At 39.1% G+C, this 21,806-nt stretch overlaps 3 protein-coding genes across 6 annotated transcripts; 1 reads left to right on the forward strand and 2 right to left on the reverse strand.

The window, feature by feature from the left end:
- Window positions 1-2,458: 2,458 nt before the first annotated feature.
- tmem82 (transmembrane protein 82) lies at window positions 2,459-6,791 on the reverse strand. Of its 2 annotated transcripts, none has more exons than XM_034144625.1 (6): window positions 6,553-6,791; window positions 6,389-6,461; window positions 6,040-6,232; window positions 4,696-5,110; window positions 3,830-4,017; window positions 2,459-3,470 (listed from the first exon to the last, which is right to left on the reverse strand). In XM_034144625.1, the coding sequence occupies exons 1-6, from the start codon at window positions 6,644-6,646 to the stop codon at window positions 3,390-3,392; spliced, it is 1,044 nt and encodes a 347-aa protein (XP_034000516.1). In that variant the 5' UTR covers window positions 6,647-6,791; the 3' UTR covers window positions 2,459-3,389. The 2 variants fall into 2 exon arrangements, with proteins under 2 accessions (XP_034000516.1, XP_034000515.1); XM_034144624.1 differs by having other exon boundaries at window positions 6,040-6,235.
- A 701-nt stretch (window positions 6,792-7,492) lies between these two features.
- On the reverse strand, window positions 7,493-13,162 carry mad2l2 (mitotic arrest deficient 2 like 2). 2 transcript variants are annotated; one of them, XM_034145347.1, is made up of 9 exons: window positions 12,999-13,162; window positions 12,669-12,868; window positions 12,201-12,319; window positions 12,018-12,089; window positions 9,624-9,724; window positions 9,443-9,537; window positions 8,979-9,052; window positions 8,432-8,524; window positions 7,493-8,315 (listed from the first exon to the last, which is right to left on the reverse strand). In XM_034145347.1, the coding sequence occupies exons 2-9, from the start codon at window positions 12,706-12,708 to the stop codon at window positions 8,277-8,279; spliced, it is 633 nt and encodes a 210-aa protein (XP_034001238.1). In that variant the 5' UTR covers window positions 12,709-12,868; window positions 12,999-13,162; the 3' UTR covers window positions 7,493-8,276. The 2 variants fall into 2 exon arrangements, with proteins under 2 accessions (XP_034001238.1, XP_034001237.1); XM_034145346.1 differs by having other exon boundaries at window positions 12,669-13,162.
- On the forward strand, window positions 13,076-21,519 carry LOC117494430 (solute carrier family 25 member 45). 2 transcript variants are annotated; one of them, XM_034145345.1, is made up of 7 exons: window positions 13,076-13,128; window positions 17,187-17,243; window positions 17,348-17,391; window positions 17,468-17,539; window positions 17,643-17,831; window positions 18,596-18,830; window positions 20,443-21,519. In XM_034145345.1, the coding sequence occupies exons 2-7, from the start codon at window positions 17,207-17,209 to the stop codon at window positions 20,721-20,723; spliced, it is 858 nt and encodes a 285-aa protein (XP_034001236.1). In that variant the 5' UTR covers window positions 13,076-13,128; window positions 17,187-17,206; the 3' UTR covers window positions 20,724-21,519. The 2 variants fall into 2 exon arrangements, with proteins under 2 accessions (XP_034001236.1, XP_034001235.1); XM_034145344.1 differs by lacking the exon at window positions 13,076-13,128 and adding an exon at window positions 16,418-16,540.
- Window positions 21,520-21,806: the final 287 nt, after the last annotated feature.

Below are 21,806 nucleotides of genomic sequence, written 5' to 3' on the forward strand. Positions count from 1 at the left end.
ATGAATTGATTAATGACAAATAAGGCCCCATCTTTTTTGTTTGCCTCCAGATTACAAAACATTGTCTAGATTATGTCAGAAAAACAATATTACATGCAGGGTTAAAGTGACACATTACGCTGTGCTGAGCTAACCCACCTCTATTTAAACAGAGTCCAAAAAGGTTGTTGTAAAGATTTGGACAGAGCGGAAACTTAAGCCTACAGGAAACCGGAAATTAAGGGTTTGTAAGAGGTGATTCTGAATATTAAGTGCTCATTTGAGGCCCTCATGGGCTCCAGTAAAGAAATATAAATGTAAAACAATATTGTGTGACATCACTCAGATCTGTATGAACCCCATTATATTTACATTTCTCAAATATTGCTCTGAGGTTAAATGAGCAGCCCTTGGATAAGGTGAATCGTAAAAACCAATTCAGCCTATAATATTTATTATTAATAGTTTTGTTTTATTGAACACAATTTTGGCCCAAACATTTAACATTCAATTATACATTCATGTATATCAAAACCGAAGGAGACGTTGAACATTTCTGCATTATGTGTGTTTTTCTCCTCATTTATTGATAATATACATATTACCACAGTGAAACATGTGCACAGAAATACTCTGATCACAAATGCGTAATATTTGACTATAGTTTAGCAAAATTGGAGCATTTTCTATAATTAGTGAATATCACCAAAACTGATCCACCCATTAACAAATTGACTGCATGCTTTACAAGAGCAAGCAAAAAGAGTTTAGACTACTAATGTATTCTGAGGTGCACACAAACAAGTTAAATAACATTATATATATATATATATTATATACCATTTAAAGTAAGAACGTTTAGCAGATGTGTGATTGATACGAAAAAATGCAGTCACACCAAATGTAATTTATGTGCAGAAGAGCAATGCACCTAACATGGAACACCAAAATGTATTCATAAAACACTGGAGATTCACACTTTTTTTTTAACATGTCTACTTTTTACTCATTGCTCAATCAGGACAAATTAAGCTAAACTAATTTACTGCTACTACTATTACTACTACTACTACTACTACTACTACTACTACTACTACTACTACTACTACTAGCGGTGTGCTTTAAAAATGTTGTAGGGCTATTAAGTCAAAAGCTTTGACCTGGTCTGAGCTTTGTTTTAAGCTAATAAGTAACATGAGCAATAGGTCCAAAGGTACAAGAGACCAGTAGTGATAAACATTGATGAGGGGTAAATAAAAGCGGTGTATGTTTTTTTCTTGGGAGACTATCCCTGCTTTTATAATACTTGTCTGGTGTCGCTTTTTGTCAAATTACTTTGATACAACATCTGTAAATTAAATAATCTGTGACCTCAATTTGAGCTCATTTACACCTCAGTACATTGTGTCAAACATAGCTGGAGCTGAATGTAACGTTTAGCAAAAACTAAACATTTTTTAATTAAATATTGTTAAGAAAACCTCTGTTACTACACAACAGCATTTTTCTGCTTGTGTTACTATATTAAGCATTCTTATTGAGGGGACAAGCGCGCATGCGTCAAACTGCGGTAACCGGGGACACGCACATCTGTTCTGCGCATGCGCCCAGCGTGCCTATCAAATGAGAACAGAAAAGTCTGGAAATCTCATGAGGAGGTGCTGAAGTACTCATTCATTTCAATGGGCATTTGCAGCATGTTCGGGTGCTCATGGAGAACGTACTCTCTGTGTCTACTGAACTCGTCCTGATGTGGAACTATATTCAGTAAAAACCTAATAAACCTGTGGGAGTACAATTTCCTATTTTGGTGGATCGACTAGACACCAAAACTAAATTTCCTCTGTCTGCAGTGATTCTCAGACCTGGATTATTTTGGGAACTGGACCGTCAGGCTAATGTGACCACTATAATTTCACACGCCTTTTTTGACAAGGAATAAGGAATGATAAATCAAAAACCCTCTCATGGAATATGTTTCAGTCCACAGCTCTCAATAAAGGCTCATCTATTGGGCATTACATCGACTTCAAATGTGGATATAATGTGATGTGGGTCTCTGTATAAATGGTTACAAGAAGGCAGCAGCTTTCGACGTTGAGACAATGTTGCAAAGACATGAATGTAAAGACGGTAAAAGATAAACAAATCTCCTATGTTAGCCTATAAAGCGAAATAAGTATCTGTATAAAATAGTAACTATTATTTACGGGTTATTGGCTTTAGTTTGGTCCGTAAGTATGTATAAGGGCTAGTATTCAAATTAAAAGCAAGTAACGCAGCCTTTTCTTTGTCTAACGCCATTTTGTGTGACTTTATAGCACTATCGTTGTCGTCAGCCATTTTGCTTTTCTTTTGTAGTAGACAACCTCAAGAGAGACATGTCAAAGCGGAATTATATTATATTCCCATGGTTGTGTGAAAATGTAGCTAACCTTCAAAAATAATTAAATAAAATGAACGAACATTGCATGAGCTGTTTGTGGTGCAGTTATTGTCTGCATTTTTTATTAATGTTCGCAGCTCTGATTTACGCGAAAACAGATGAAAATAACAAGCTGTGGACATTTTTGTGAGCTGGTTTTGTGCTGACCTTAAATCCATGTGCTATGCTAGCTAATACATATTTGTTGGTTAAACCTCTGCGAGCTGTGTGTGATTTACCGCCTTCAAATTCATGATATAGGCCCTGTGACGTAGTCTGCTTTCTGTATTATATTATGTTTATACATTTAATTTAATCGAATATAGCTATTTGTGTCCATTATAAAGGTAAAGAGAAAAACTCTTATTCCGTTTCTAACTAATTAAAGGCAATATAAAATGCATTCTTAAACCTGCATGCCCTAATCATACCAATTAGTGAGACAATGACAATGATCAGCTAGTTTTCTTAGCTGATTATTTTTAATATAACATAAAGTAAAATTGGCTTATTTGGCCTTATATTTATCAGTAGGCTGTGGAAAGGTTTACAACGGCCCCAGGCTACAGAAAGATTTGGAACAATGACTCTCCCCAGGAGTATCTAAAGCAGCATCTCTCCAAGATTGCAGCATTAATTAATCAAAGACGTCACAAAGACTCCTATGAAATCATCCATAACTGCAGGTTTGTCACCTGAGGCAAGTTTGATGATCTATGAGTCATAAAGGAAATCACATTTATAAGAGAACAGCTGACAGCATAGGTGGAAGATATGCATGATAAGAAAGTTATGTTCGTAAGATTATACTGTTGGTATTATTAATATTTTACATATAAGGGCTTTTTTTTTATTTTACAAATTGAACTAATATGTTCCTTGGACTTTTTAATGAAAAAATATTACATCTAAATACAAAATAATGAATTGAGGATGCAGCAATAATGGTACTTCATTTAAAAGAAGTCAACATTTTTTTAAATCCCTATCTCTGATGTTCTTTCTCTTGGGCCTTTGGTCTTCGGCGATGCTCTCTTTTGACGTATTCTGCGTAATCCTCTTCCTCCTGTAAATATAAAAAGATCACATTATATTGAGCATTTCATGGGGTTGGCTCCAACCATCTTTTTTTTAATAATCACTGTATCAACTGTGTATGCTTTCTTTTTTGAAATGCTTAACTGTTTTATCAGGCTAGCTCAGTGAAAGGAAAAGTAAGCTCAGTATTCGGAGTTTGAGAACACTTTGACCTCATTCTGTCTTGGGGATCTTACCTTCTCCACCTGGGATACAAGTTAGAGAAGTTCAGCCTCATCTTGGGACCCAGTCTAATGAACACATTGCTATTCTGCTCCAGTTTTCTGGGTCCCGATGGACAAAAAGTGCTTTCAGCCCTGTGCGCTGCTTCCAGGGAGACTCACTGACCTGCGAGGATGTGGCATCCAGCAGATCCATGGTGGGGATTAGACAGCCGGCCTCACCCAGGAAACACATTATGATGTGGAGCACATCAGCCCAACGTCCAACAGTCAGCATCAGGACCATCAAACCCCCGAGACGCACCCCCACCGAGTTCAGGACAGCCTGGCTGCCGGGCAGCCGGTGCTGCTCCTCTGCAGAACCAAAACATAGAATTAGAGGGAAGTAAAAACGAGAATGAAGAGTAGACAGCAGCAGGATGTGAAGATAATGGATGCATTTTTTCATTAATGGCCGGATTCATACGTGTCTCATGTGTGTTTACAGTGGTGGAAAGAGTTGATAATTTAATTTACTTAATTTAACTTACCAATACCACAGTCCAGAAATACTTCATTTCAAGTATTCAAATAGAGTTCTAAATGTTATTAAAGTAAAAGTAGACGAATATTATCAGCGAAATGTACTCAAAAGTAAAAGTACTCATTGTGAAGAATGGCTCTTTCAAAAGTGTTGTATTAATATAGAACATTATCACCAACAAATACATATGAGCTGTTTTAATGTTGTAACTCATCACTGTTGAGTAAATTGTGTATACTTTGTGTATACTTTGTGTACACCTGAGTGAAAGCCTATATCAAGACATCATATTTATGTAAAAAGTAGAACTACAAGTGTCAAATAAGTGGAGTTAAAATTCCAATATTGATAGATGATGGAGATGTTGTGTAGAACTGTAGAACGCAGCTGAACTTGGAAATACTCAAGTACAGTAGGCTATAATGCTAGTAAATGTCCTTAGTTAAATTCCACCACTGAGTGTTTCAAAAATAATCTCTGACATGTTTCCCACTTGGCATGTTCCTCACCCTGCATGTACACAACCAGCAGTGTGTAGCAGATAGTGAGGGGGGTCCAGAACCTGAGGGCCTCAGTTGCAGATAGGAAGTGTTGATTGATGATGAATATGGCGGCCACCACAGCCACAGAGAAGGTGATGATCATGGCCCTGCACAGCATGGGCAGCACACAGCGGCCGGATGTGAGCAGGCCGATGCAGATGCCGCAGTAGCGCTGTGAGCTGTGCAGTTTATACATAGCCGTGACGTGCTGCAGCAGCCGGGTGGCCTGCCGGGACAGAAACCAGCTGAGAGCAGCCGCCAGCAGCAGGCACAGCCAGCGCTGCGGCGCCCCCTCGTGGAGAAAGTGCAGACTGCATGTCAGGGCACAGCCGAGAGAGAACTGGCTCTGCATTAACAGCTGCTGCACGAATTTACTGGACTCCTGGGGAATGAAGAAGCATATGAACAGAAGTAATGTATGCTCCAAATGATGATGGCTGGTTGTGATGATAGAGTCATCATGATGGCATAAATTCCAGGAGGGACAGTAAAGGTGCACTAGTCAATTTTAAGGTTTGGGTTATTTTGGCTTCCATAACTATCTTCTTTCACACCAGTGGAAACAAACTTTTGTTTGTTGGACCAGAGTTTTCAATTTGGGTCTATAGATTCCTCATTAATTCGCCAACAGTTAGTATTTGATAATGCATTATATTTAACTTAATATTTCAGTAAACTTATTACGACCACAAATCAAGTTAACTAAATATGAATGGTAATTTGTTTTAAATATTCACCTGTATGTCCTGGAAAATGTATGGAATTTTACAAGAAATCTCTTTTTTAGGATGCTTTCCCAAAATGAGACAGAGATCTCCACTTCTGCAGCATTTACATAGCAAACTTTCAAGATGCAATCCTAATTATGATCCAAAGACGTAAGCATAGCCTGATTCACAACATTGTTTTCCTAAAGAATTCCTGTGGCAAAATGTATTTTGTTTTATGGCTGTTGACAGTATGTTCTGATTAATTAAGTGTTAATAAGATATTTACAAAATTCCTTCTGGTAGAAACCTTTGACTCCAATATGTCGTATTTTCAGCCAGATACGGCCAGATTCCTGCTTTGAATATATATGAAGTACAATTTGAATAAGAAAATGCCTCAATTGCCTATTTTAACATACACTTTCAACATGTCCTAATGTAAGTTAAAAGCTAGAGAGCTTTAATTGTGATACATTTATTAGTTTATCTTTTGTACCTTATTCACTTGCAGTGTCTCCTCTTAACTCAACATTATTGAGCAATAGAAGCGACTGGAAAATCATAAGTCTTTTGTTTTTAAATAACATAATTAATTTCGTACCTTTCCCGCTGTAACCAGTCCAGACACAGCTCGAAGACAAAACTCCAGTACCACCAGGGAGGCAACACGAGACCCCACCACAGACAGCATCCCAGTCACAAACAGGAAGTGGAGCATCCCAAAAAGTCCAGGTTTAGTTTTGCTTTGATGGCTCTGTGTCCTCTTGATAGTTTCTTTTTCATTGTTATCACTGCTACTATAGGAGGTTAGAAATCAAATCAAGAAATAAAACTGAACTATACAAGATCTGTACCAGCACTAAATACAATATTATTGATAATGGTGCAAATCTTACAAGCATGGTTGGGTGATGTAAATGAGCAAAAAGAGATATATTAAGAATCCTTACCTCTCTTTTTCTAGAAATAAGTGCAGTCTTATGAGGGAGCATAGCAGAGAGATCCCACATGCACCTACCAGTCCTGCAGATCATGTAACATTAACATTTTAACTGATGACGCACACATGGTTTAAAAAACTAGCAATGTGGACGTCAGAGAACATAAAACTCACCTTGAAGCAAACTATCCAGTGGATTTATATCAAGAGTCAACCAAGCCGGCAGGAAGTAGGAAGTGGGAATGAGCGATCTAATAAAGGAGAACATCGTACTACCTTTGACTTTTAAACGTAGTAGGTTTTAGCAAAATAATCCATGGAGGAAAATGTAAGTGAATTGAATCGCAGACGTGTTTTTGGTATTCCAGATCAGGTTACAAACATGTGGAGGAACAGCTCAGCTCTTCTTTTTATTTCTGTTGCCTCCGCGCTGTCCTGTGTACCAAAGGTCACAGGAGTATCGCTGGAGCAGAGGCCTTCAGAGTCATAACAAGATAATGGAGCTTACTGCGCCATACTTTACACTCTACATTGATGGCAGGGGGTGTTTTCAAGTTATCTGTGAGTTGCATTGTAAGCATTGCTCCAATAATGACTTCTTTATCTAATAGATCTTGTTTTAAAACATGATTTTGCCTGGAGGTTTATTTCAGGTTTTTTTTTTTATAGAGACTGAAATACCACAAGGCTGGTCATTCCGAATGAAAAGAAAAGGCAAACTTCCAACACGAGGGATTAAAATGAAATTAACAGAAAAATAAATTATGCCTGTCTTTAACAATGCAGAGCTCAAATATGATATCTGTTCTATAGGTTTTTGTGCATGTAAATGGTCTGCAAAGGCTCAAATCCCAAAGTTTCTATCCCACAGTTTGTAAAGTATTAATTATTAATAAAACATTTAAAGTATCAGATTACCGTAAAAAATGCACAAGTTATGTCTAAATTCACTCAAAAAGGTAATAATCAATCAGCACTGTATAGAAAGCAATGTGTTGGCATTCAACATGTTGTCATTGTCTCCAGTGTCTCATTATCATCGAGTGTTATTCTATATAGGAAAATAGTTTCAGCATATTACCAAGAATCATCCTAAAACGATCTTACTCGAGGTGGTGCTTTAAAAACATCTTTTATTACCATGTCATATTTGTATACATATTAATTCACATATTTTTCAGCAGTTAAAACTGTTCCTTTAACACAACATTTACAACAACTTTGAATGAATCACATAAGAATGGGTAAACATAACCACTGGTTGCACGGGTAAACACACCAAGGTCCCGGTTACTGCGTAGGAACCCACCAAAGACTCTCACACTGCATCCCTCCGCCGTCTGTAATACTGTAGATACCATGCACAGACCTGCTATGACTCAGTGCGACATTATAGTGGGATATAAAGGTCTAACAAACTCCCTGTGGTGAAAAGACAATTCCCCAACAAAACACTGAAGATGCAGCACAGCTGAGGGTTGAACTGATACCTGTTGTCAGTAGAAGATGCTGGTGACATTTGTTGTAATGGTGTTTTCCATCTTCCCTGGGATTTTATCGTCATGGTGCGACAGCTCTTCTTTGATCAAAATGTCACATTAAAGATGTGCATGGAAAGCATTAAACACAATTCATAACAACCATATTCATGCATATTTGTGTGGCATGGGATCCAATCGGTCTCTGAAACAGTAATGATTCTGAATAAAATGTCAGTGTGTATGATCTATGTTTCTTTATGATTGTTATTAAATAGCAAATGGAGTCATTTATATAGGCAGCTGTAGTCTTTGGGACCCGTCAAAGCGCTTTTATATATAGAAGTCTTCTTTTAGACAGTTTCCAGCTGTGATAGACTGTGTTTTATACTCTTATCATGGTTTAACATCATCCCAGGCCTACGTTTTCTGAGCTCTCTCTTCCACATAGAGCTGCATCTGTAAAATATAGAGAGCAATCAATAAACAATAAGAGCAATTTGGGGAATTTCAAGAGGATACATTTCAACAAAACTTTATTTATAGCAGATACACTGATTGAGAGAGATGCTTACTTTTACTATGTCGGATGTCATGGTCTTCAGCGGGATGAGTCTCGGGTCCTGCATGTGGACCTCCTGCTCATCAGCAACTATCCATGGAAAATCCTGAGGAGGGAAATGCACAAATGTGACAGGCAGTTATTTATTATTATTGTTCAGTGTTACCATATTATAAGAGGTGATTATAATACGAGCAAAAAGTAAACAGATTCAGACTCTACTATTATATTCACAATCCCACACCATTATTTAAAGGAATACTTTTTTTTAATTCATGATGAATGAAATTGTATGGAGGCCACGTTTGACCAGTCAAACATTTTATTTTTTATTTCATTCAAAATGCTTTTTCCCCATTAATGTTACTTGGATTATACTGCATATTTTTTTGTTTTGTTCTAAAGGCAGTTCATCAAGGTTTTACTTGACTGTGGAGGCATGCAAGAGAAACGCTTTTTTTTAATAATTCAAGGTACCACTCGATAAGTAAATTACATGGCAGTTTAGGGGCTATGAAGTATTCTATTAATGTGTATGTTTGCATTTTTTAAAACCTCACTTTAATGACTTGAACCTTCTCCATGTTGCGAGTAGCAGCATCTCTGGTGTGTACCAGCACTGAAAATGAACACCCTGTGACAAACAAGTCAAAAAAAAAATGCATGAATTGTATTTACTCCAACTGGAACATCAATTAAAGTATGATATGATCTCAACACACTGACATTGGTTCCCATCTGACGTTCTAGTCCTTAGACGTGTTACTTTAATGCATGCTTGTCCAATAAATATCAGTTTCAGAAGGGGTACTACTTTTGAAGAGTTAGATCAGGGAATTTGATACCCTGAACTATGCCTTACAGGCTTATAATTCTCCCCAGGTTCACCCAAATCCTGCCTCCTTTTCCAAGATTGGCAGATAACACTTTAAACTGGGCAGAGTTTTGTCAGGGAATCAGAGCAAATCACTTTTTTAAATCTTCATAGAAGTGCTTCTCTTTATGTGATCATTAGTGACGTTACCTGGTGGGTTATTGTTTAAGACAGCATCACACACACTGATCTTCAGGATGAATGCCCTCAGCAGCTGCTCCACATGTGACAGTAAAGTGTCTGAGCTGTAAAAACAAAACCAAAGGCAGTTAGTGTGTTATTTATACTGACTACTGATTCAAAAAAAAAAAAAAAGAAGAAAGGGAATTACCTGATGGACAGCAGTGGAGGTTGGGACATCTCAAACACAAATCTCTCTACTGGATGATGCTCTTTGTCCATGATGACCACCACCACCTTCTCTGCATCGTTCTGGGAGGGAAATGAAAAACTTCAGCAGTGAATCCATGTAGATAAGAGATGGCAGGCGTCTCTTAAATTAACCGCGTCAGCATCAGTGCTGGACAGTACCCAATGTACATTTGCTGGAGTAGGTTGTTCTATACGAGTTTGAAGTACTTGTACTTCCCTTGGGCATTTTCTTCTCATGCCACGGTATACCTTTAGGTTTTGTTTTTAATTAAACTACCCAACAGTTGGTACTGCTGAAAGACTTAGGAGATGAATCAATAAGTTGATTGACAGAAAATTACCAACTTTTTTGATTGTTTAGGTAATGTTTCTTTAGCAGATTTGCTGCTTTTGCTCTTCATTGATTAATTAATAAAACAAACATTATGAAGGTGTCACTTTGGGTTCTGAGTGCATATCTCACAATTTTCACAAACTGATTATTTTCTTCAATCATATAATGGACAAAATACCCAACAGATTGGTCTATAATAAAAGTAACGATAACCTCTACAAACTACAGGAGAAAAAATCCTGGTTTCTCGATATGTTCTGGTATATGTATATTCTGGATATTAATCTAGAGCAGGGGTCTCAAACTCAAGGCCCGGGGGCCAAATCCGGCCCGCGACTTCATTTTATGTGGCCCCACAAGAGCTTGCAAAGAATATAATATGTTTATTATACGGTTACATGCTACTTTACAGAAGCACGTTGCCCATAAACGACATGTCCCACAATGCATCTCAAATTTGACTTTTTCTCAGAATTTGACTTTTTTTGTCCAAATATGCCTTTTTTCTTAGAATTAGCCTTTTTCTCATAAATAGATTTTTTTTTTCAAAATGTCACTTCTCTTTTTCAAAATGTCACAATCAATGTTTTTCCAGAATGTGGCTTTTCTTTTCAAATCATATTGTGACATTCTTACTGAAGAGACTTGCAATTATTTGCTCTAGACTTCTGCTTTCAGACGTAGTTAATTATGAAGTTATATTAATTAATTATATAGTCTTAAAGTTACAACCGGCCCTTTGAGTTCAACCATAATGCTGATGTGGCCCGTGATGAAATTGAGTTTGACACCCCTGATCTAGAGATATAATATGTATTTCTATAAGAGCCACGGGAGACATTTCTTCATTTAGTACTTGAAGTATATTCTTATTATTATACACAGAATTTAGATGCATGGCTATTACTAACATAATATTTTTAACAGTGGTAAACTAGTACTCAAATCAAATCATGTTTTATTTAATAGCACATTTAAAAACGATTTTTGGTCGAGCCAAAGTGCTGTACATGCAATAAAAACACTTTACTACAATAGCAAACAGAAGACAATAGTTTACATCAGCAAATATAAAGATAAAACACAGGGAAATGTCAGGAGTCGTACTCCGCTCTGACTAGAAGGCCAGAGAGAAGAAGTGAGTCTTTAGTGTAGATTAAAAAAAACCTTAGGGTCTGGGCCCAACCTCACATGGAGGGGCAGAGTGTTCCAGAGCCTAGGGCGAGCTGCTGCGAAGGCTCGGTGCCCTCGGGTTTTGAGCCTGGTTTATGGCACTACCAGCAGCAGCTGGTCAGCCGACCTTAAAGGTCCCATGTCATGCTTTTCTGGTTATTACCCGTCCCCTTGTGTGTTATGAAGGTTTTTCTGCATGTAAACGGTCTGCAGAGTCACAAACCCTCAAAATACAGCCTGTAGCGAGTAAAACTCTAACACAAAAAAGAGCTGTCTATGCTGCCCCAGAACGCCTCGTTGGAGATTTCTCTTTTTCTTCCTGGGTACAGTGACGTATTTGGGTATAGTGACGTGACGTTACGTTACGTCCGCGGAGCCGTTACGTTACTCACACACACACACTCAATCTTTTCTCAGCTGCAGCTCCGCCGATTTCTCCGCCTGAGACGGCGGGACGCGGCGAGGCTGTGAGTCTGTGTGTGAGCACACACACAAACTCCCAGCCAGGCTGCGGGTGTGTGTGCTCGGGCTGGTTTCGGGCTGGGTTTCGCTGTCTCGCAGACGGCCACTGGGCTCACAGGGAGGGGGGGCAGGAACTCCAACAAGCCGTTTAGGACAGAGAGTGAATACACATACTATACAGAGATGCTGTATGAGAAACCAATGTGAGTTTGGAAAATTGCACAATATAAATCTATTTTAGTATACCTCAACAATGGAATTATGATCAGTAGAAATGGCCATGACATGGGACCTTTAAAGCTCTGGCTGGGGTGTAGCGATGGAGGAGTTCTGCTACATAAGCCGGAGCCAGCCCACTTAAGAAAGCATCATGTCATGTCTTACCTTCTCAATGAGTGGCTTTACACAATGAAGTGTATCTTGTATATATTGATTCAGCTCTGGGTGACATGACATCTGGAAATAAACACACCAAAAACAGAAGAACATTATTGGGGATCAAATAGGATACAAGCATTCCTAAGAACTGTGAGCATGCAGTAATGACAATGATTTTCTTCTGTATACCTGAACTGGTACATTGTATTTCTTCCTCTTCTGAAATATTCCCGATGGATAAACCTCCCGGACATACAGGATGAGATGGATAGCGACCTCCAGGAACTCACACAGGATGTCAGCAACCACTGGAAAAGGGAAACAACCATGCGTTTCATTTGTCCTTGTAAGACCAAACTCAATGCAAATTCCTGCCAATTTAGTGTTGCCGCATTAGCTCAGAAGCAACACAGTGCTTAAGCAAGTAAGGGAGACTTTACAGAAAAACACTGCTGATATGCATTATGCTATACAGCCGAATAATCCAGTATACACCCAGAAATCTAAATATATATGTAAATTGATTATCTATTCACTGGCTTGCTCAAAATCCATTGCCAAATATATCACCTCAATTGTGTGGAGGCTTTTGGGCTCTGAGCCACAACTAAAGGACGGATGATTAATTGCTTCATGCCGCCGGTTAATTTGTCTTACCTTGTCCAAAATTGAGGTCCTGTCTTGTTAGAGTTGTCATGTTTTCTATCACAAAAACTATCAAATGAAACGAAAAGCTAATTGTCTAGCTAGCTATCCATAGCAAAGCGCCAGTGTGTGGAGCTTTCATTATCTCGAGGCTGTTTCTAAGTTGTTAGATTTCCTTCTGTTGTCTCTGCCCGGCTAGACGATGACAACCACTGCGGGGGGAGGAGGGAAATGTTATTTTCTACCAAGCTTAAAGGAAGGTTAATAATGATTTAAAGGTAAGTTGTTAATTCGAACTAAGGATATAATCGATTTCACCACTCGAACGAGGCTTTTTTCCACCTTATTTAAAGCTTGGTCGCGCATTAAATTGACGTCACTCGTTGTTTACAATCGGCTTTCCAGCTACTGGTGACCAGAGGGAGCATAGGGAGGGAGAAGTACTCAGATCTTGTACTTAAAGGTAGGGTAGGTAAGTTTGAGAAACTGTCTCGAGATCGCTAGAATTTGAAAATACACAACCGGAGAAAATCTGCCCCTCCTCCAACACACACGAACGCGCACATGACCAATGAGGGCACGAGATAAATTTGTGCACAGATGGAAGGCTGACAGGCAGGTAGGCCATCCAGTTATTTTAGCCGGGCCGGCTAAAATGATTGGTCGTACTTTTTACAGTATTACGGCTTCCACAGATGAAATATTTGTATCGATTTTTTGTCAAAGCACTTAAGATATTCATTGCTATCGGGATGTTAAGAGCATTCCATGGAATATAACAAAAAGTGTATCTCGAGCCGGTTTCTCAAACTTACCTACCCTACCTTTAAGTAAAAAAAGAAGTACCAGAGTGTAGGAATACTCTCTTAAAAGTAAAAGTCCTAAATTCAAAATGTTACTCAAGTAAAAGTACAAAAGTATTAGGATCAAAATATACTTGAAGTACCAAAAGAAAAAGTACTCATTCTGCAGATTGGCCCATTTCAGAATAATATATATGATCTGTTTTTATTATAATTATTGATGTATTAAAGTGTTCTCAAAGCTGGTAAAGGTGCAGCTAGTTTGAATGACTTTGTATACTGCAGGGTAGATGGTGAATTTAATCCAGGTGTAATTAAAGCCTTATTTAAGTGTTGATTATATTTTACATTATTAATCCAAATCTACAAATCAGAATCAGAATCAGAATACCTTTATTAGTCCCACAGAGGGGAAATGTACATAGTTACAGCAGAAAAAGAGCCAAAGACAGCTAAAGCATGCATAAAAAAAGTACTAAAGGAAAAAAAAAAATTATAATAAAATAGTTACACATTTTACAAAGATAATAAAAAAGTTACACATTTGACAAAAATACACACCCTGTAACAGTTCTGAGGATTTAGCAGCTAGGTATATATTTAAGCAATAGCTCACGACAGGCCGTGGTATATGGCCATTATCACAGTTAAGGGGCGTGGTTCGGCCCGACGCGAAGTTTTTAACGGCATATTGATATATATATATTGCACACATATTGCACATATTGCACAATGCACATAGTTGGTATTTAACAACAAGAGGTGTTAGGCCTAGGCTCCACGGGAACGAAAACGGGTTGAATCCGCATATTTCTCATGCGTATAGCCCTTTAAGCTCGACGACGCCGTAACGGAAACTTAGAAACAGACCCTGCAAACGACAACGGGTCCAAAGGTGGATAGATCTGGGAACGGAGCGCTCTGGGGGGTCCAACGGGGCCGTGTGGTCGCCTATACGGTCATCCGTTTCTGATAATGACGACGCAATAGCCCCGCCTCTCCCCGCCTCTGCTGCTCACCCCCGCAAAAGTACACTGCACACTGAATTCAGATTATTTATCTTTATCTCGATATGGACATAAACGCGAGTGAAGTCTAATCTGACAGGACGGAGACACGCAGCTCCTCCCGCTGTGATGCAGCGGGAGCAAAACACACACTTCAAGTCAGATCATCACCCTTAGCTATTTTAATTACCTCTCAAACTACCTAAACTAGTTATAAATATGTTTATTTTTACTGTCGGGTCACTCATTACAGGATCAGCTGCTGCATGAGACAGACACTGACACTGTCAGAAGAGAGGAAAAAGAGACAGGCTCCGTGTATTTTATGATTATATATCATTATATCGTCGTTATTCATTTGTTTTAAAGCTCAATAAATAACAATGAAGACCTTTGACCGGCACTTTTATAATTTTGTCCGGAAGATTTAAACTTTAACACACGTTGACCGGCGAAAAACTCTGCCCGGTTCCATCGGCCCCCACCAAGGAGAATAAACAGAAGTGCAGCCATGACAACCATTCTTCTTCGCTGCTTTTGTGGAGGAAGTTGCTGCTTTTGTGGAGGAAGTTACAGCGCCACGTACAGGTTCGGCATATGTACTGCAGCTTTTCCAGCGGTTGGATGTAAACGGAGCCGTCTCGTGGAGCTTGACACAATCCGGTGTATATTGCGTGTGGGCGGAAGGTTTTTTGCGGTTGCGTTTGCGTTACTCCGATGCGTTTTGCCGTATGCGTTCCCGTGGAGCCGGGGCCTTAGTCTGTGTTGTTGTGTGTGTGTGTGTGTGTGTGTGTGTGGGGGGGGGGGGGGGGGGGGGTCTACTAGGGGCCGTGCTGGTTATAAAGTAACTAAAGGTATTCAATAAATGTAATGGAGTAAAAGTACACTATACCTCTGAATTGTAGTGGAGTAGAAGTGTCATTACATAGTTTCTACACAAAAAAACGATTAGCATTTAAATTGATTTATAAACCTGCATTATTATTTGATTATTAATGCTTTAATGTGTTCAGCACTTTAATGTAGCAGGTACAATATATTACTTAGTTACATTCCAGTTCTAGTAGAGTGATTCGCCAACTCCTATCTCTGGTTAATGTCACATGGGTCAGGTGCACCTTGATCACAGAGGGTATTCAGTAAAGTTAGTACTAGAACTTGAAGGAAACTCAAACAAATCGTTTTTAAAACATAAGTAAAGTGTTTTCTTTTCTTTTTTTTAAACGCCATCCGTAGGCTACTCATCTGTGTAATATATTTAATAACTTTTATTATACAGTGTAGTGCTACCAAAAGCCCTAGTTTCTTCACAATAGACTGAGATAGATTCACCAGGTGGAATCATATTAGCGGAAATCAATCGGTTTCACCTTCAAAATAAAGTCATACCATTCTGGAATACGAAGTGGTTTAGCCACATTATAAAGGAGAGCCATTATGTATTCTTTTTTTAATGTATGCTATGTGAGTAAGTATATAAAATAAATACCATAAAAAAACAATGATAGCCTATGTATTTCCAAGAACCCTCTGTTGAATGAAACCCTGCTATGAAGCGTAGTTCTGTTTACTGAACTTAAAGAATATCACAGATAACATTTATAAATTCAATACCGAAAATATTATTTTAGCAGAAAAGTGCAACACCTCGAATTTATAAATTGCTTTCATCCAAATGCCTATGTGGACTTTGTCTGCTGTCTCGAAGGCTGTCCCTGTATGTTATGTAGCAACACTTAGCTTTACATGCAATTCAAAGTGGTTATATGAATTTTGCATTGAACAATACAAATAGTGCACACATAAAATGAACCGTACCCTTACCTTAATCTACCGTTGTGTGTGTACCCGCACCGCACGAGTAAACGGTCTGCCATGTATGTTAAATATTATATTGTGTTGTTGTAAAACGACTTATTCGTACCCTTATTTTGAAGGATGCAGTATCCAACAGGAAATTGTGTTCTAAGAGCGCGGCCGCAGATGAATACTTTAGCGAAGCTGTGCAGACTGAGGTTTACCTGAGAAAGATGTAGAAAGCGCTATTCAGACAATGACGTGACACTAACAAAGGGTAGGAAACGTGTTTATCTCACCTTTTGTGCACGATATAATGCGCTGTAGATGATAACCCACATGTGTAATTAAACTGGTTTTGCATGCACTGTAGTTAATGTTTTCAGCTAGGCAGACAGGCTAACACTTATTAACGCTTAACACCTTGGAAATGTGGCTTGAAATAGTAAAAATGCACATATACTATCAGAGTTGAGTGTGTCATTAGGTGTCCACAACACTTGCGATAGTACTGATACACTTTGGATAACCTAAACTAGTTTTTATTTTTTAAAACAGCTATTTTTCAAGACTTTGTAGGCGTGGCAGATTACGTTTGATTGACAGCTCCCTTGTTTTGGTAATAATACTCTAATTAGCCAGTTAGGCCTTATGAAAAGATTTACTTGAACGTGATTTGTTTAGGAACTTTCACTATCAATGTCCATGTTAGGGACATGTGGAAGAGAGACAGGCTGCAGTGTTTTTTGTATTACAGTTTTACAGGATTTTGCCAACTTTGATGTAAACATTTACCAGACCTAACTCTAACTGTCATACCTTAACTTTACTTGGCTGCTGGACTATAGTCAGGTCTCTTTATAGCAGCTGTAAAGCATTATCTTCATGCATTATCTTTAAAACCACGTTGGTGTTCTTCGCAGGGTGTGAATTTGAGGCAGACATGCCTCTTTTAGAATTCTTAGCTGGGAGCATTTCAGGTAAGAAAAACTTGTATTTGTTTTAATTTGTGACAGAAAATAATAGTTGATTGAATAGAATATGTATTAATTAAGGAGTAATATTTGCCTGTTGGTTATTGTAGGTGCATTGGGACTGGCAGTTGGACATCCAGTGGATACCGTGAAGGTGCATGACACACTGAAACCTATAAACATTACCAAATGTATAAACCTAGTTTTGTAACCTCATGTTTTATTTGTAGGTGCGCCTGCAGGCCCATTCTGCATACAAAGGGATATTTCACTGTATAGCTAAAACATACTCTGCTGAGGGGGTAGGTGTTTTGTCCTTTTAAATTGTTGCACCTTATAGCTCCAGCCTCCATCACAAAATATTAATGCATATTTAACTCTTTTTTTTTGCCTTTATTATATCAGCTCCATGGATTCTTCAAAGGCATGGCATTTCCGGTGATGACCACAGGTATCAACAACTCCATCGTCTTTGGCTCATACAGTAATGCCTTAGACTATCTCACTCAGTCTCAGCGCAGCGACCGAAATCAAGGCAAAGAGCCTTCTGCTGCACATGTCTTCGCTGCCGGATGCTTTTCAGGCTTTGTGCAGGTAAGAAGGACTGTCATTCATGGTCTGGCTTCTTTCAAAGCACCTTTGTAATTAACATACCCAGATATTACTGGCATGATAGGACCACAAATTATTCGAAATGTGACATTTCAGGGTGTGAAAACTCTGCATGGTTTAAGCGAATGTCACTAGTTTCTTGTTGCATGTGTGTTTCCCACCTACAGGTGCAGGGAAATAAGACTTTAAGTATAAAGTGCTACTGGCCCCTAGAGGTTGCAATGTTTATTACATCCCACAAAACAAAAAGTCTTGTTGCTAAGAACTAGAATGATCAAGAATGTGACCTGAGCCAGGGTCATGAAAATCAACCAACCATGCTTTCAACCATGTACATTTAGTTATTTTCTCTGTGCAGTTGGACAATTTGCATGTCGCTTGGGCCCAGGTAGAGGCTGTGGAAAACATTGTGGAAAACATTGAAAAGTTGTTGACTTGCCTTTAACAGAGGGGGGCGCGAAAGTCATTCGAATTATTTCTTAGAGGACCATGCATACTATAATTGAAGGGCAGCCTTTGGGAATAGGGCCATGAGTCTATGCAAACTATGTTATGGCCCAAATTATTATTTGTGAGCTGATAGTGGTGAAGGAAAGGTCAGGGGGTTCAACTAAATAATTTGAAATAATCAGTGTTTTATCTGACCACTGGGAGGCGTCCAATAGTTTCCAAACCAATATTTATTTTGTATTCAAAGCTGCTAAGAACTATGTGTACTTACCCTTTATCTGATCATCTGCCTTCAGGTGTTTGTTTGCGCACCCATCGACCTGGTGAAGGTGCGTCTGCAGGGTCAAACAACAACTGCCCGATACCGTGGCCCTGTTCATTGTGTGGCCACCATCCTGAAGGAGGAGGGTCCCAGGGGTCTGTTCAGAGGAGGGATGGCCCTCGCCATGAGGGACATTCCCTGCTATGGACTCTACTTCCTGCCTTACGAGGTCACGCGAAAGGCTCTGACTGAGAGCGGCAAAGAGCCAGGTGGGTGTCAGAGGCAATAGAGCAACAGTACGACCCTCAGTAAATAAATATGTATCCAGGGCAGTTTATGAAAAATGGAAGGTCACTACTACAAATGGTAAATCAAAATGAAGACATGCTAAGCAAAATATCTAACTTTTTTAATCAAAATGATGAACTGAACTGAACAAAAATATAATTATTCAAAGTTAAAGATCTCAGCCTTTTCCTAAACACACTAAAGGCTTGTTTCTTTCGGATTTCAGTGATACATTATTCCAAAATGTTGTTCTTAGTCAATATAATCCATCCACGTGTGACGGCCACACATTGATTTAAGGTGTTTTTTCTAAACTGTAGTGGCAGGGGAAAAGGTTTAAGGCATGTTGATTATCATGAAATTAAATTAACTATGATACATGTATAATATCCTCGCAACTGCAGTTCTTAATGGCCACTGTGATGTACGGTTTGAGGGTGTGGGTCATTAAGCCTCATCTACATATTCAACTGTCGCAGCGCGCCCAGGGCCTTTTTAGTGGGCGCATCACCGGGATGCCAGGGTTTGGTTCTCACGGGAGGAGGAAGTGTGTGCGGCGAATGCGGGTATTCAGAGGGATATTTAAGTTTTCCTCAGCATGTGTTTATATATGTTAAAATTCAACGGGGAAAATAACTGAATGTGGATATTGCATCGATCCGACCAAGAAGCACGTCTCCGTGGAGAGGACGCGCACAGATAGAGAGAGAGATTCTCTCCAACACAGGGTGAGATCGCTCCTTTGTGCAAATAGGCCTACAAACATTTCCGTGTTTTTGCTGCCGACGGGCGCAGGAGCAACAGTTTTTTTTGTCAATGAACTATAGTGGCCTGGATTAGGCAGTAAAGACAATTTCGGTTTATCGCCGAGCGGACTTTTTGTTGAGTTTTGTTTGGCTGGAAAACTGTGAATATAATTGAATAACGTATAAAACCTGTCTTTGTTTATTTTGTGAATGTGTGAATTAGACTGTAGTAAATACACTTCCACGGACTATTTGGTGGAAAGAGTAGATTGTCCGTTTATCAGTTCTGTTTGCCTTTAATATATTATTTCATATCAAGAGGCCTTGTGTGTTTATTTAACACAGCTATTTTTGATAGTTGATCGTTACACACGTGACAGGTGTGGTTTATCAAGATGCTGATTAAACATGATTATCACACAGGTGCACTTTGTGCTGGTCACATTAAAAAGCTATTATCTATTTGTTTTGTCTTGAAAACATTTTTTTTTAAATTAGAACTTCACCTTAGGGTTACAGAAATGCATTTCTTATTCACAGATACCTTACAGAATCAGTTTGACCACCATGTGCCTCGTACAGTTTGTAACACACAATTGGCGCACTCCTCTTTAATGGCTGTACATGTAGGTAGGTACCCACTGACCCAAACATGCTAAATAGTTGACATAAAATGCAATGCAAGATCTCGGATGTTTATAGTTTCCAGAAGTTTCCTCTCAAACTGGTTTTTTTAATATGACAATGAGTTCATATACTCAATGGCCTCCAAAGTAAAAATATTGAATTAACAAGTTTCATTCAGCGTTGCGCACTTGATCTTATCTCATCATTTTTCTGTCCTCAGGTACATTTGCAATACTGATGGCGGGCGGCGTGGCGGGCGTGGTGACCTGGGCCTTCGCCACGCCCATGGATGTGGTCAAAGCCCGGCTCCAGATGTCGGGGGCCGGCGGGCGGGAGTACAGCGGGGTCCTCCACTGCATGAGAGTGAGCTTCAGAGAGGAGGGAGTGAGGGTCTTCTTCAAAGGCCTTACCCTGAACAGCCTGAGGGCCTTCCCCGTCAACGCCGTCACCTTCCTCACCTACGAGAGTCTCATGAAACTTTTCTATCCCCCGAAGAGATGACATATTTAGACTCTCTAAAAGCCTGAAAACACTCCACCTGAACAAAAAGTGATGAAGATGTTCAGATTGAGCATCCTGTGAATTGAACTGCCTTAAACGAGGATATCAGATTAAGCTGCACATTATGGACATCAAATCTATCATACTTGACAAAATATGAATGTAAACAATGCTGCGGACCGACAAGTGTTTATTTCCAAGCATTTTATTCTTCCGAACTGGACACAAAAAGTGAATGATGTCCTAATAAAAACAATACAAAGAATGTAGAGGATTTCTGGTGTCTGGTCCATGGAGTTTTTCCTAAAAGCCCCACCAAGAAACAACTAGTGTATACGAACAGGAGTCTCCTTTGGCAGTCTCAACTAATTGTTCATTAACAGTCCGTGTCATTTTTGATGTGCTGCTTCCTTTGTCAGCTCTATACACATTACACCTTTTGCACGGTGGAAATAAGACCACTGAGGTGGGGGTTTTATGTTGCAAACGGTAGATGTTTTTGACAGCCAAGCTAATTAAGGTCCCTGGTCTTAAAACCATTACCTATACCAGAACCATTTTTGACATCAACAATAGATCAAACACCTGTGTACTATGTGCAAGGGGTCACTTGTTACAAATTCAGAGAAAATCTACCAACTCCGAGGTTAATTCCCTGCTATGGACTCTACTTCCTGCCTTACGAGGTCACGCGAAAGGCTCTGACTGAGAGCGGCAAAGAGCCAGGTGGGTGTCAGAGGCAATAGAGCAACAGTACGACCCTCAGTAAATAAATATGTATCCAGGGCAGTTTATGAAAAATGGAAGGTCACTACTACAAATGGTAAATCAAAATGAAGACATGCTAAGCAAAATATCTTAACTTTTTTAATCAAAATGATGAACTGAACTGAACAAAAATATAATTATTCAAAGTTAAAGATCTCAGCCTTTTCCTAAACACACTAAAGGCTTGTTTCTTTCGGATTTCAGTGATACATTATTCCAAAATGTTGTTCTTAGTCAAGATAATCCATCCACGTGTGACGGCCACACATTGATTTAAGGTGTTTTTTCTAAACTGTAGTGGCAGGAGAAAAGGTT

Source organism: Trematomus bernacchii, unplaced genomic scaffold (genome assembly GCF_902827165.1).
Source record: "Trematomus bernacchii unplaced genomic scaffold, fTreBer1.1, whole genome shotgun sequence".
NCBI classification, from domain to species: Eukaryota; Metazoa; Chordata; class Actinopteri; order Perciformes; family Nototheniidae; genus Trematomus; species Trematomus bernacchii.

What these genes read in the sequence shown, in the direction of transcription:
- tmem82 (XM_034144624.1), bottom strand. Translation starts at nt 6,646, where the DNA reads ATGTTCTCCTTTATTAGATCGCTCATTCCCACTTCCTACTTCCTGCCG. An exon ending in GCTGGTTGTGTACATGCAGG is followed by an intron (nt 4,018 to 4,695) that starts GTGAGGAACATG and finishes TTGGTTCTGCAG; the next exon opens with AGGAGCAGCACCGGCTGCCC. An exon ending in TGGATGCCACATCCTCGCAG is followed by an intron (nt 3,471 to 3,829) that starts GTCAGTGAGTCT and finishes TTATATTTACAG; the next exon opens with GAGGAAGAGGATTACGCAGA.
- mad2l2 (XM_034145347.1), bottom strand. Translation starts at nt 12,708, where the DNA reads ATGACAACTCTAACAAGACAGGACCTCAATTTTGGACAAG. An exon ending in CTTAAACAATAACCCACCAG is followed by an intron (nt 9,053 to 9,442) that starts GTAACGTCACTA and finishes TGTTTGTCACAG; the next exon opens with GGTGTTCATTTTCAGTGCTG. An exon ending in TGACATCCGACATAGTAAAA is followed by an intron (nt 8,316 to 8,431) that starts GTAAGCATCTCT and finishes TATATTTTACAG; the next exon opens with ATGCAGCTCTATGTGGAAGA.
- LOC117494430 (XM_034145345.1), top strand. Translation starts at nt 17,207, where the DNA reads ATGCCTCTTTTAGAATTCTTAGCTGGGAGCATTTCAG. An exon ending in ATCCAGTGGATACCGTGAAG is followed by an intron (nt 17,392 to 17,467) that starts GTGCATGACACA and finishes TTTTATTTGTAG; the next exon opens with GTGCGCCTGCAGGCCCATTC. An exon ending in GCTTTTCAGGCTTTGTGCAG is followed by an intron (nt 17,832 to 18,595) that starts GTAAGAAGGACT and finishes ATCTGCCTTCAG; the next exon opens with GTGTTTGTTTGCGCACCCAT.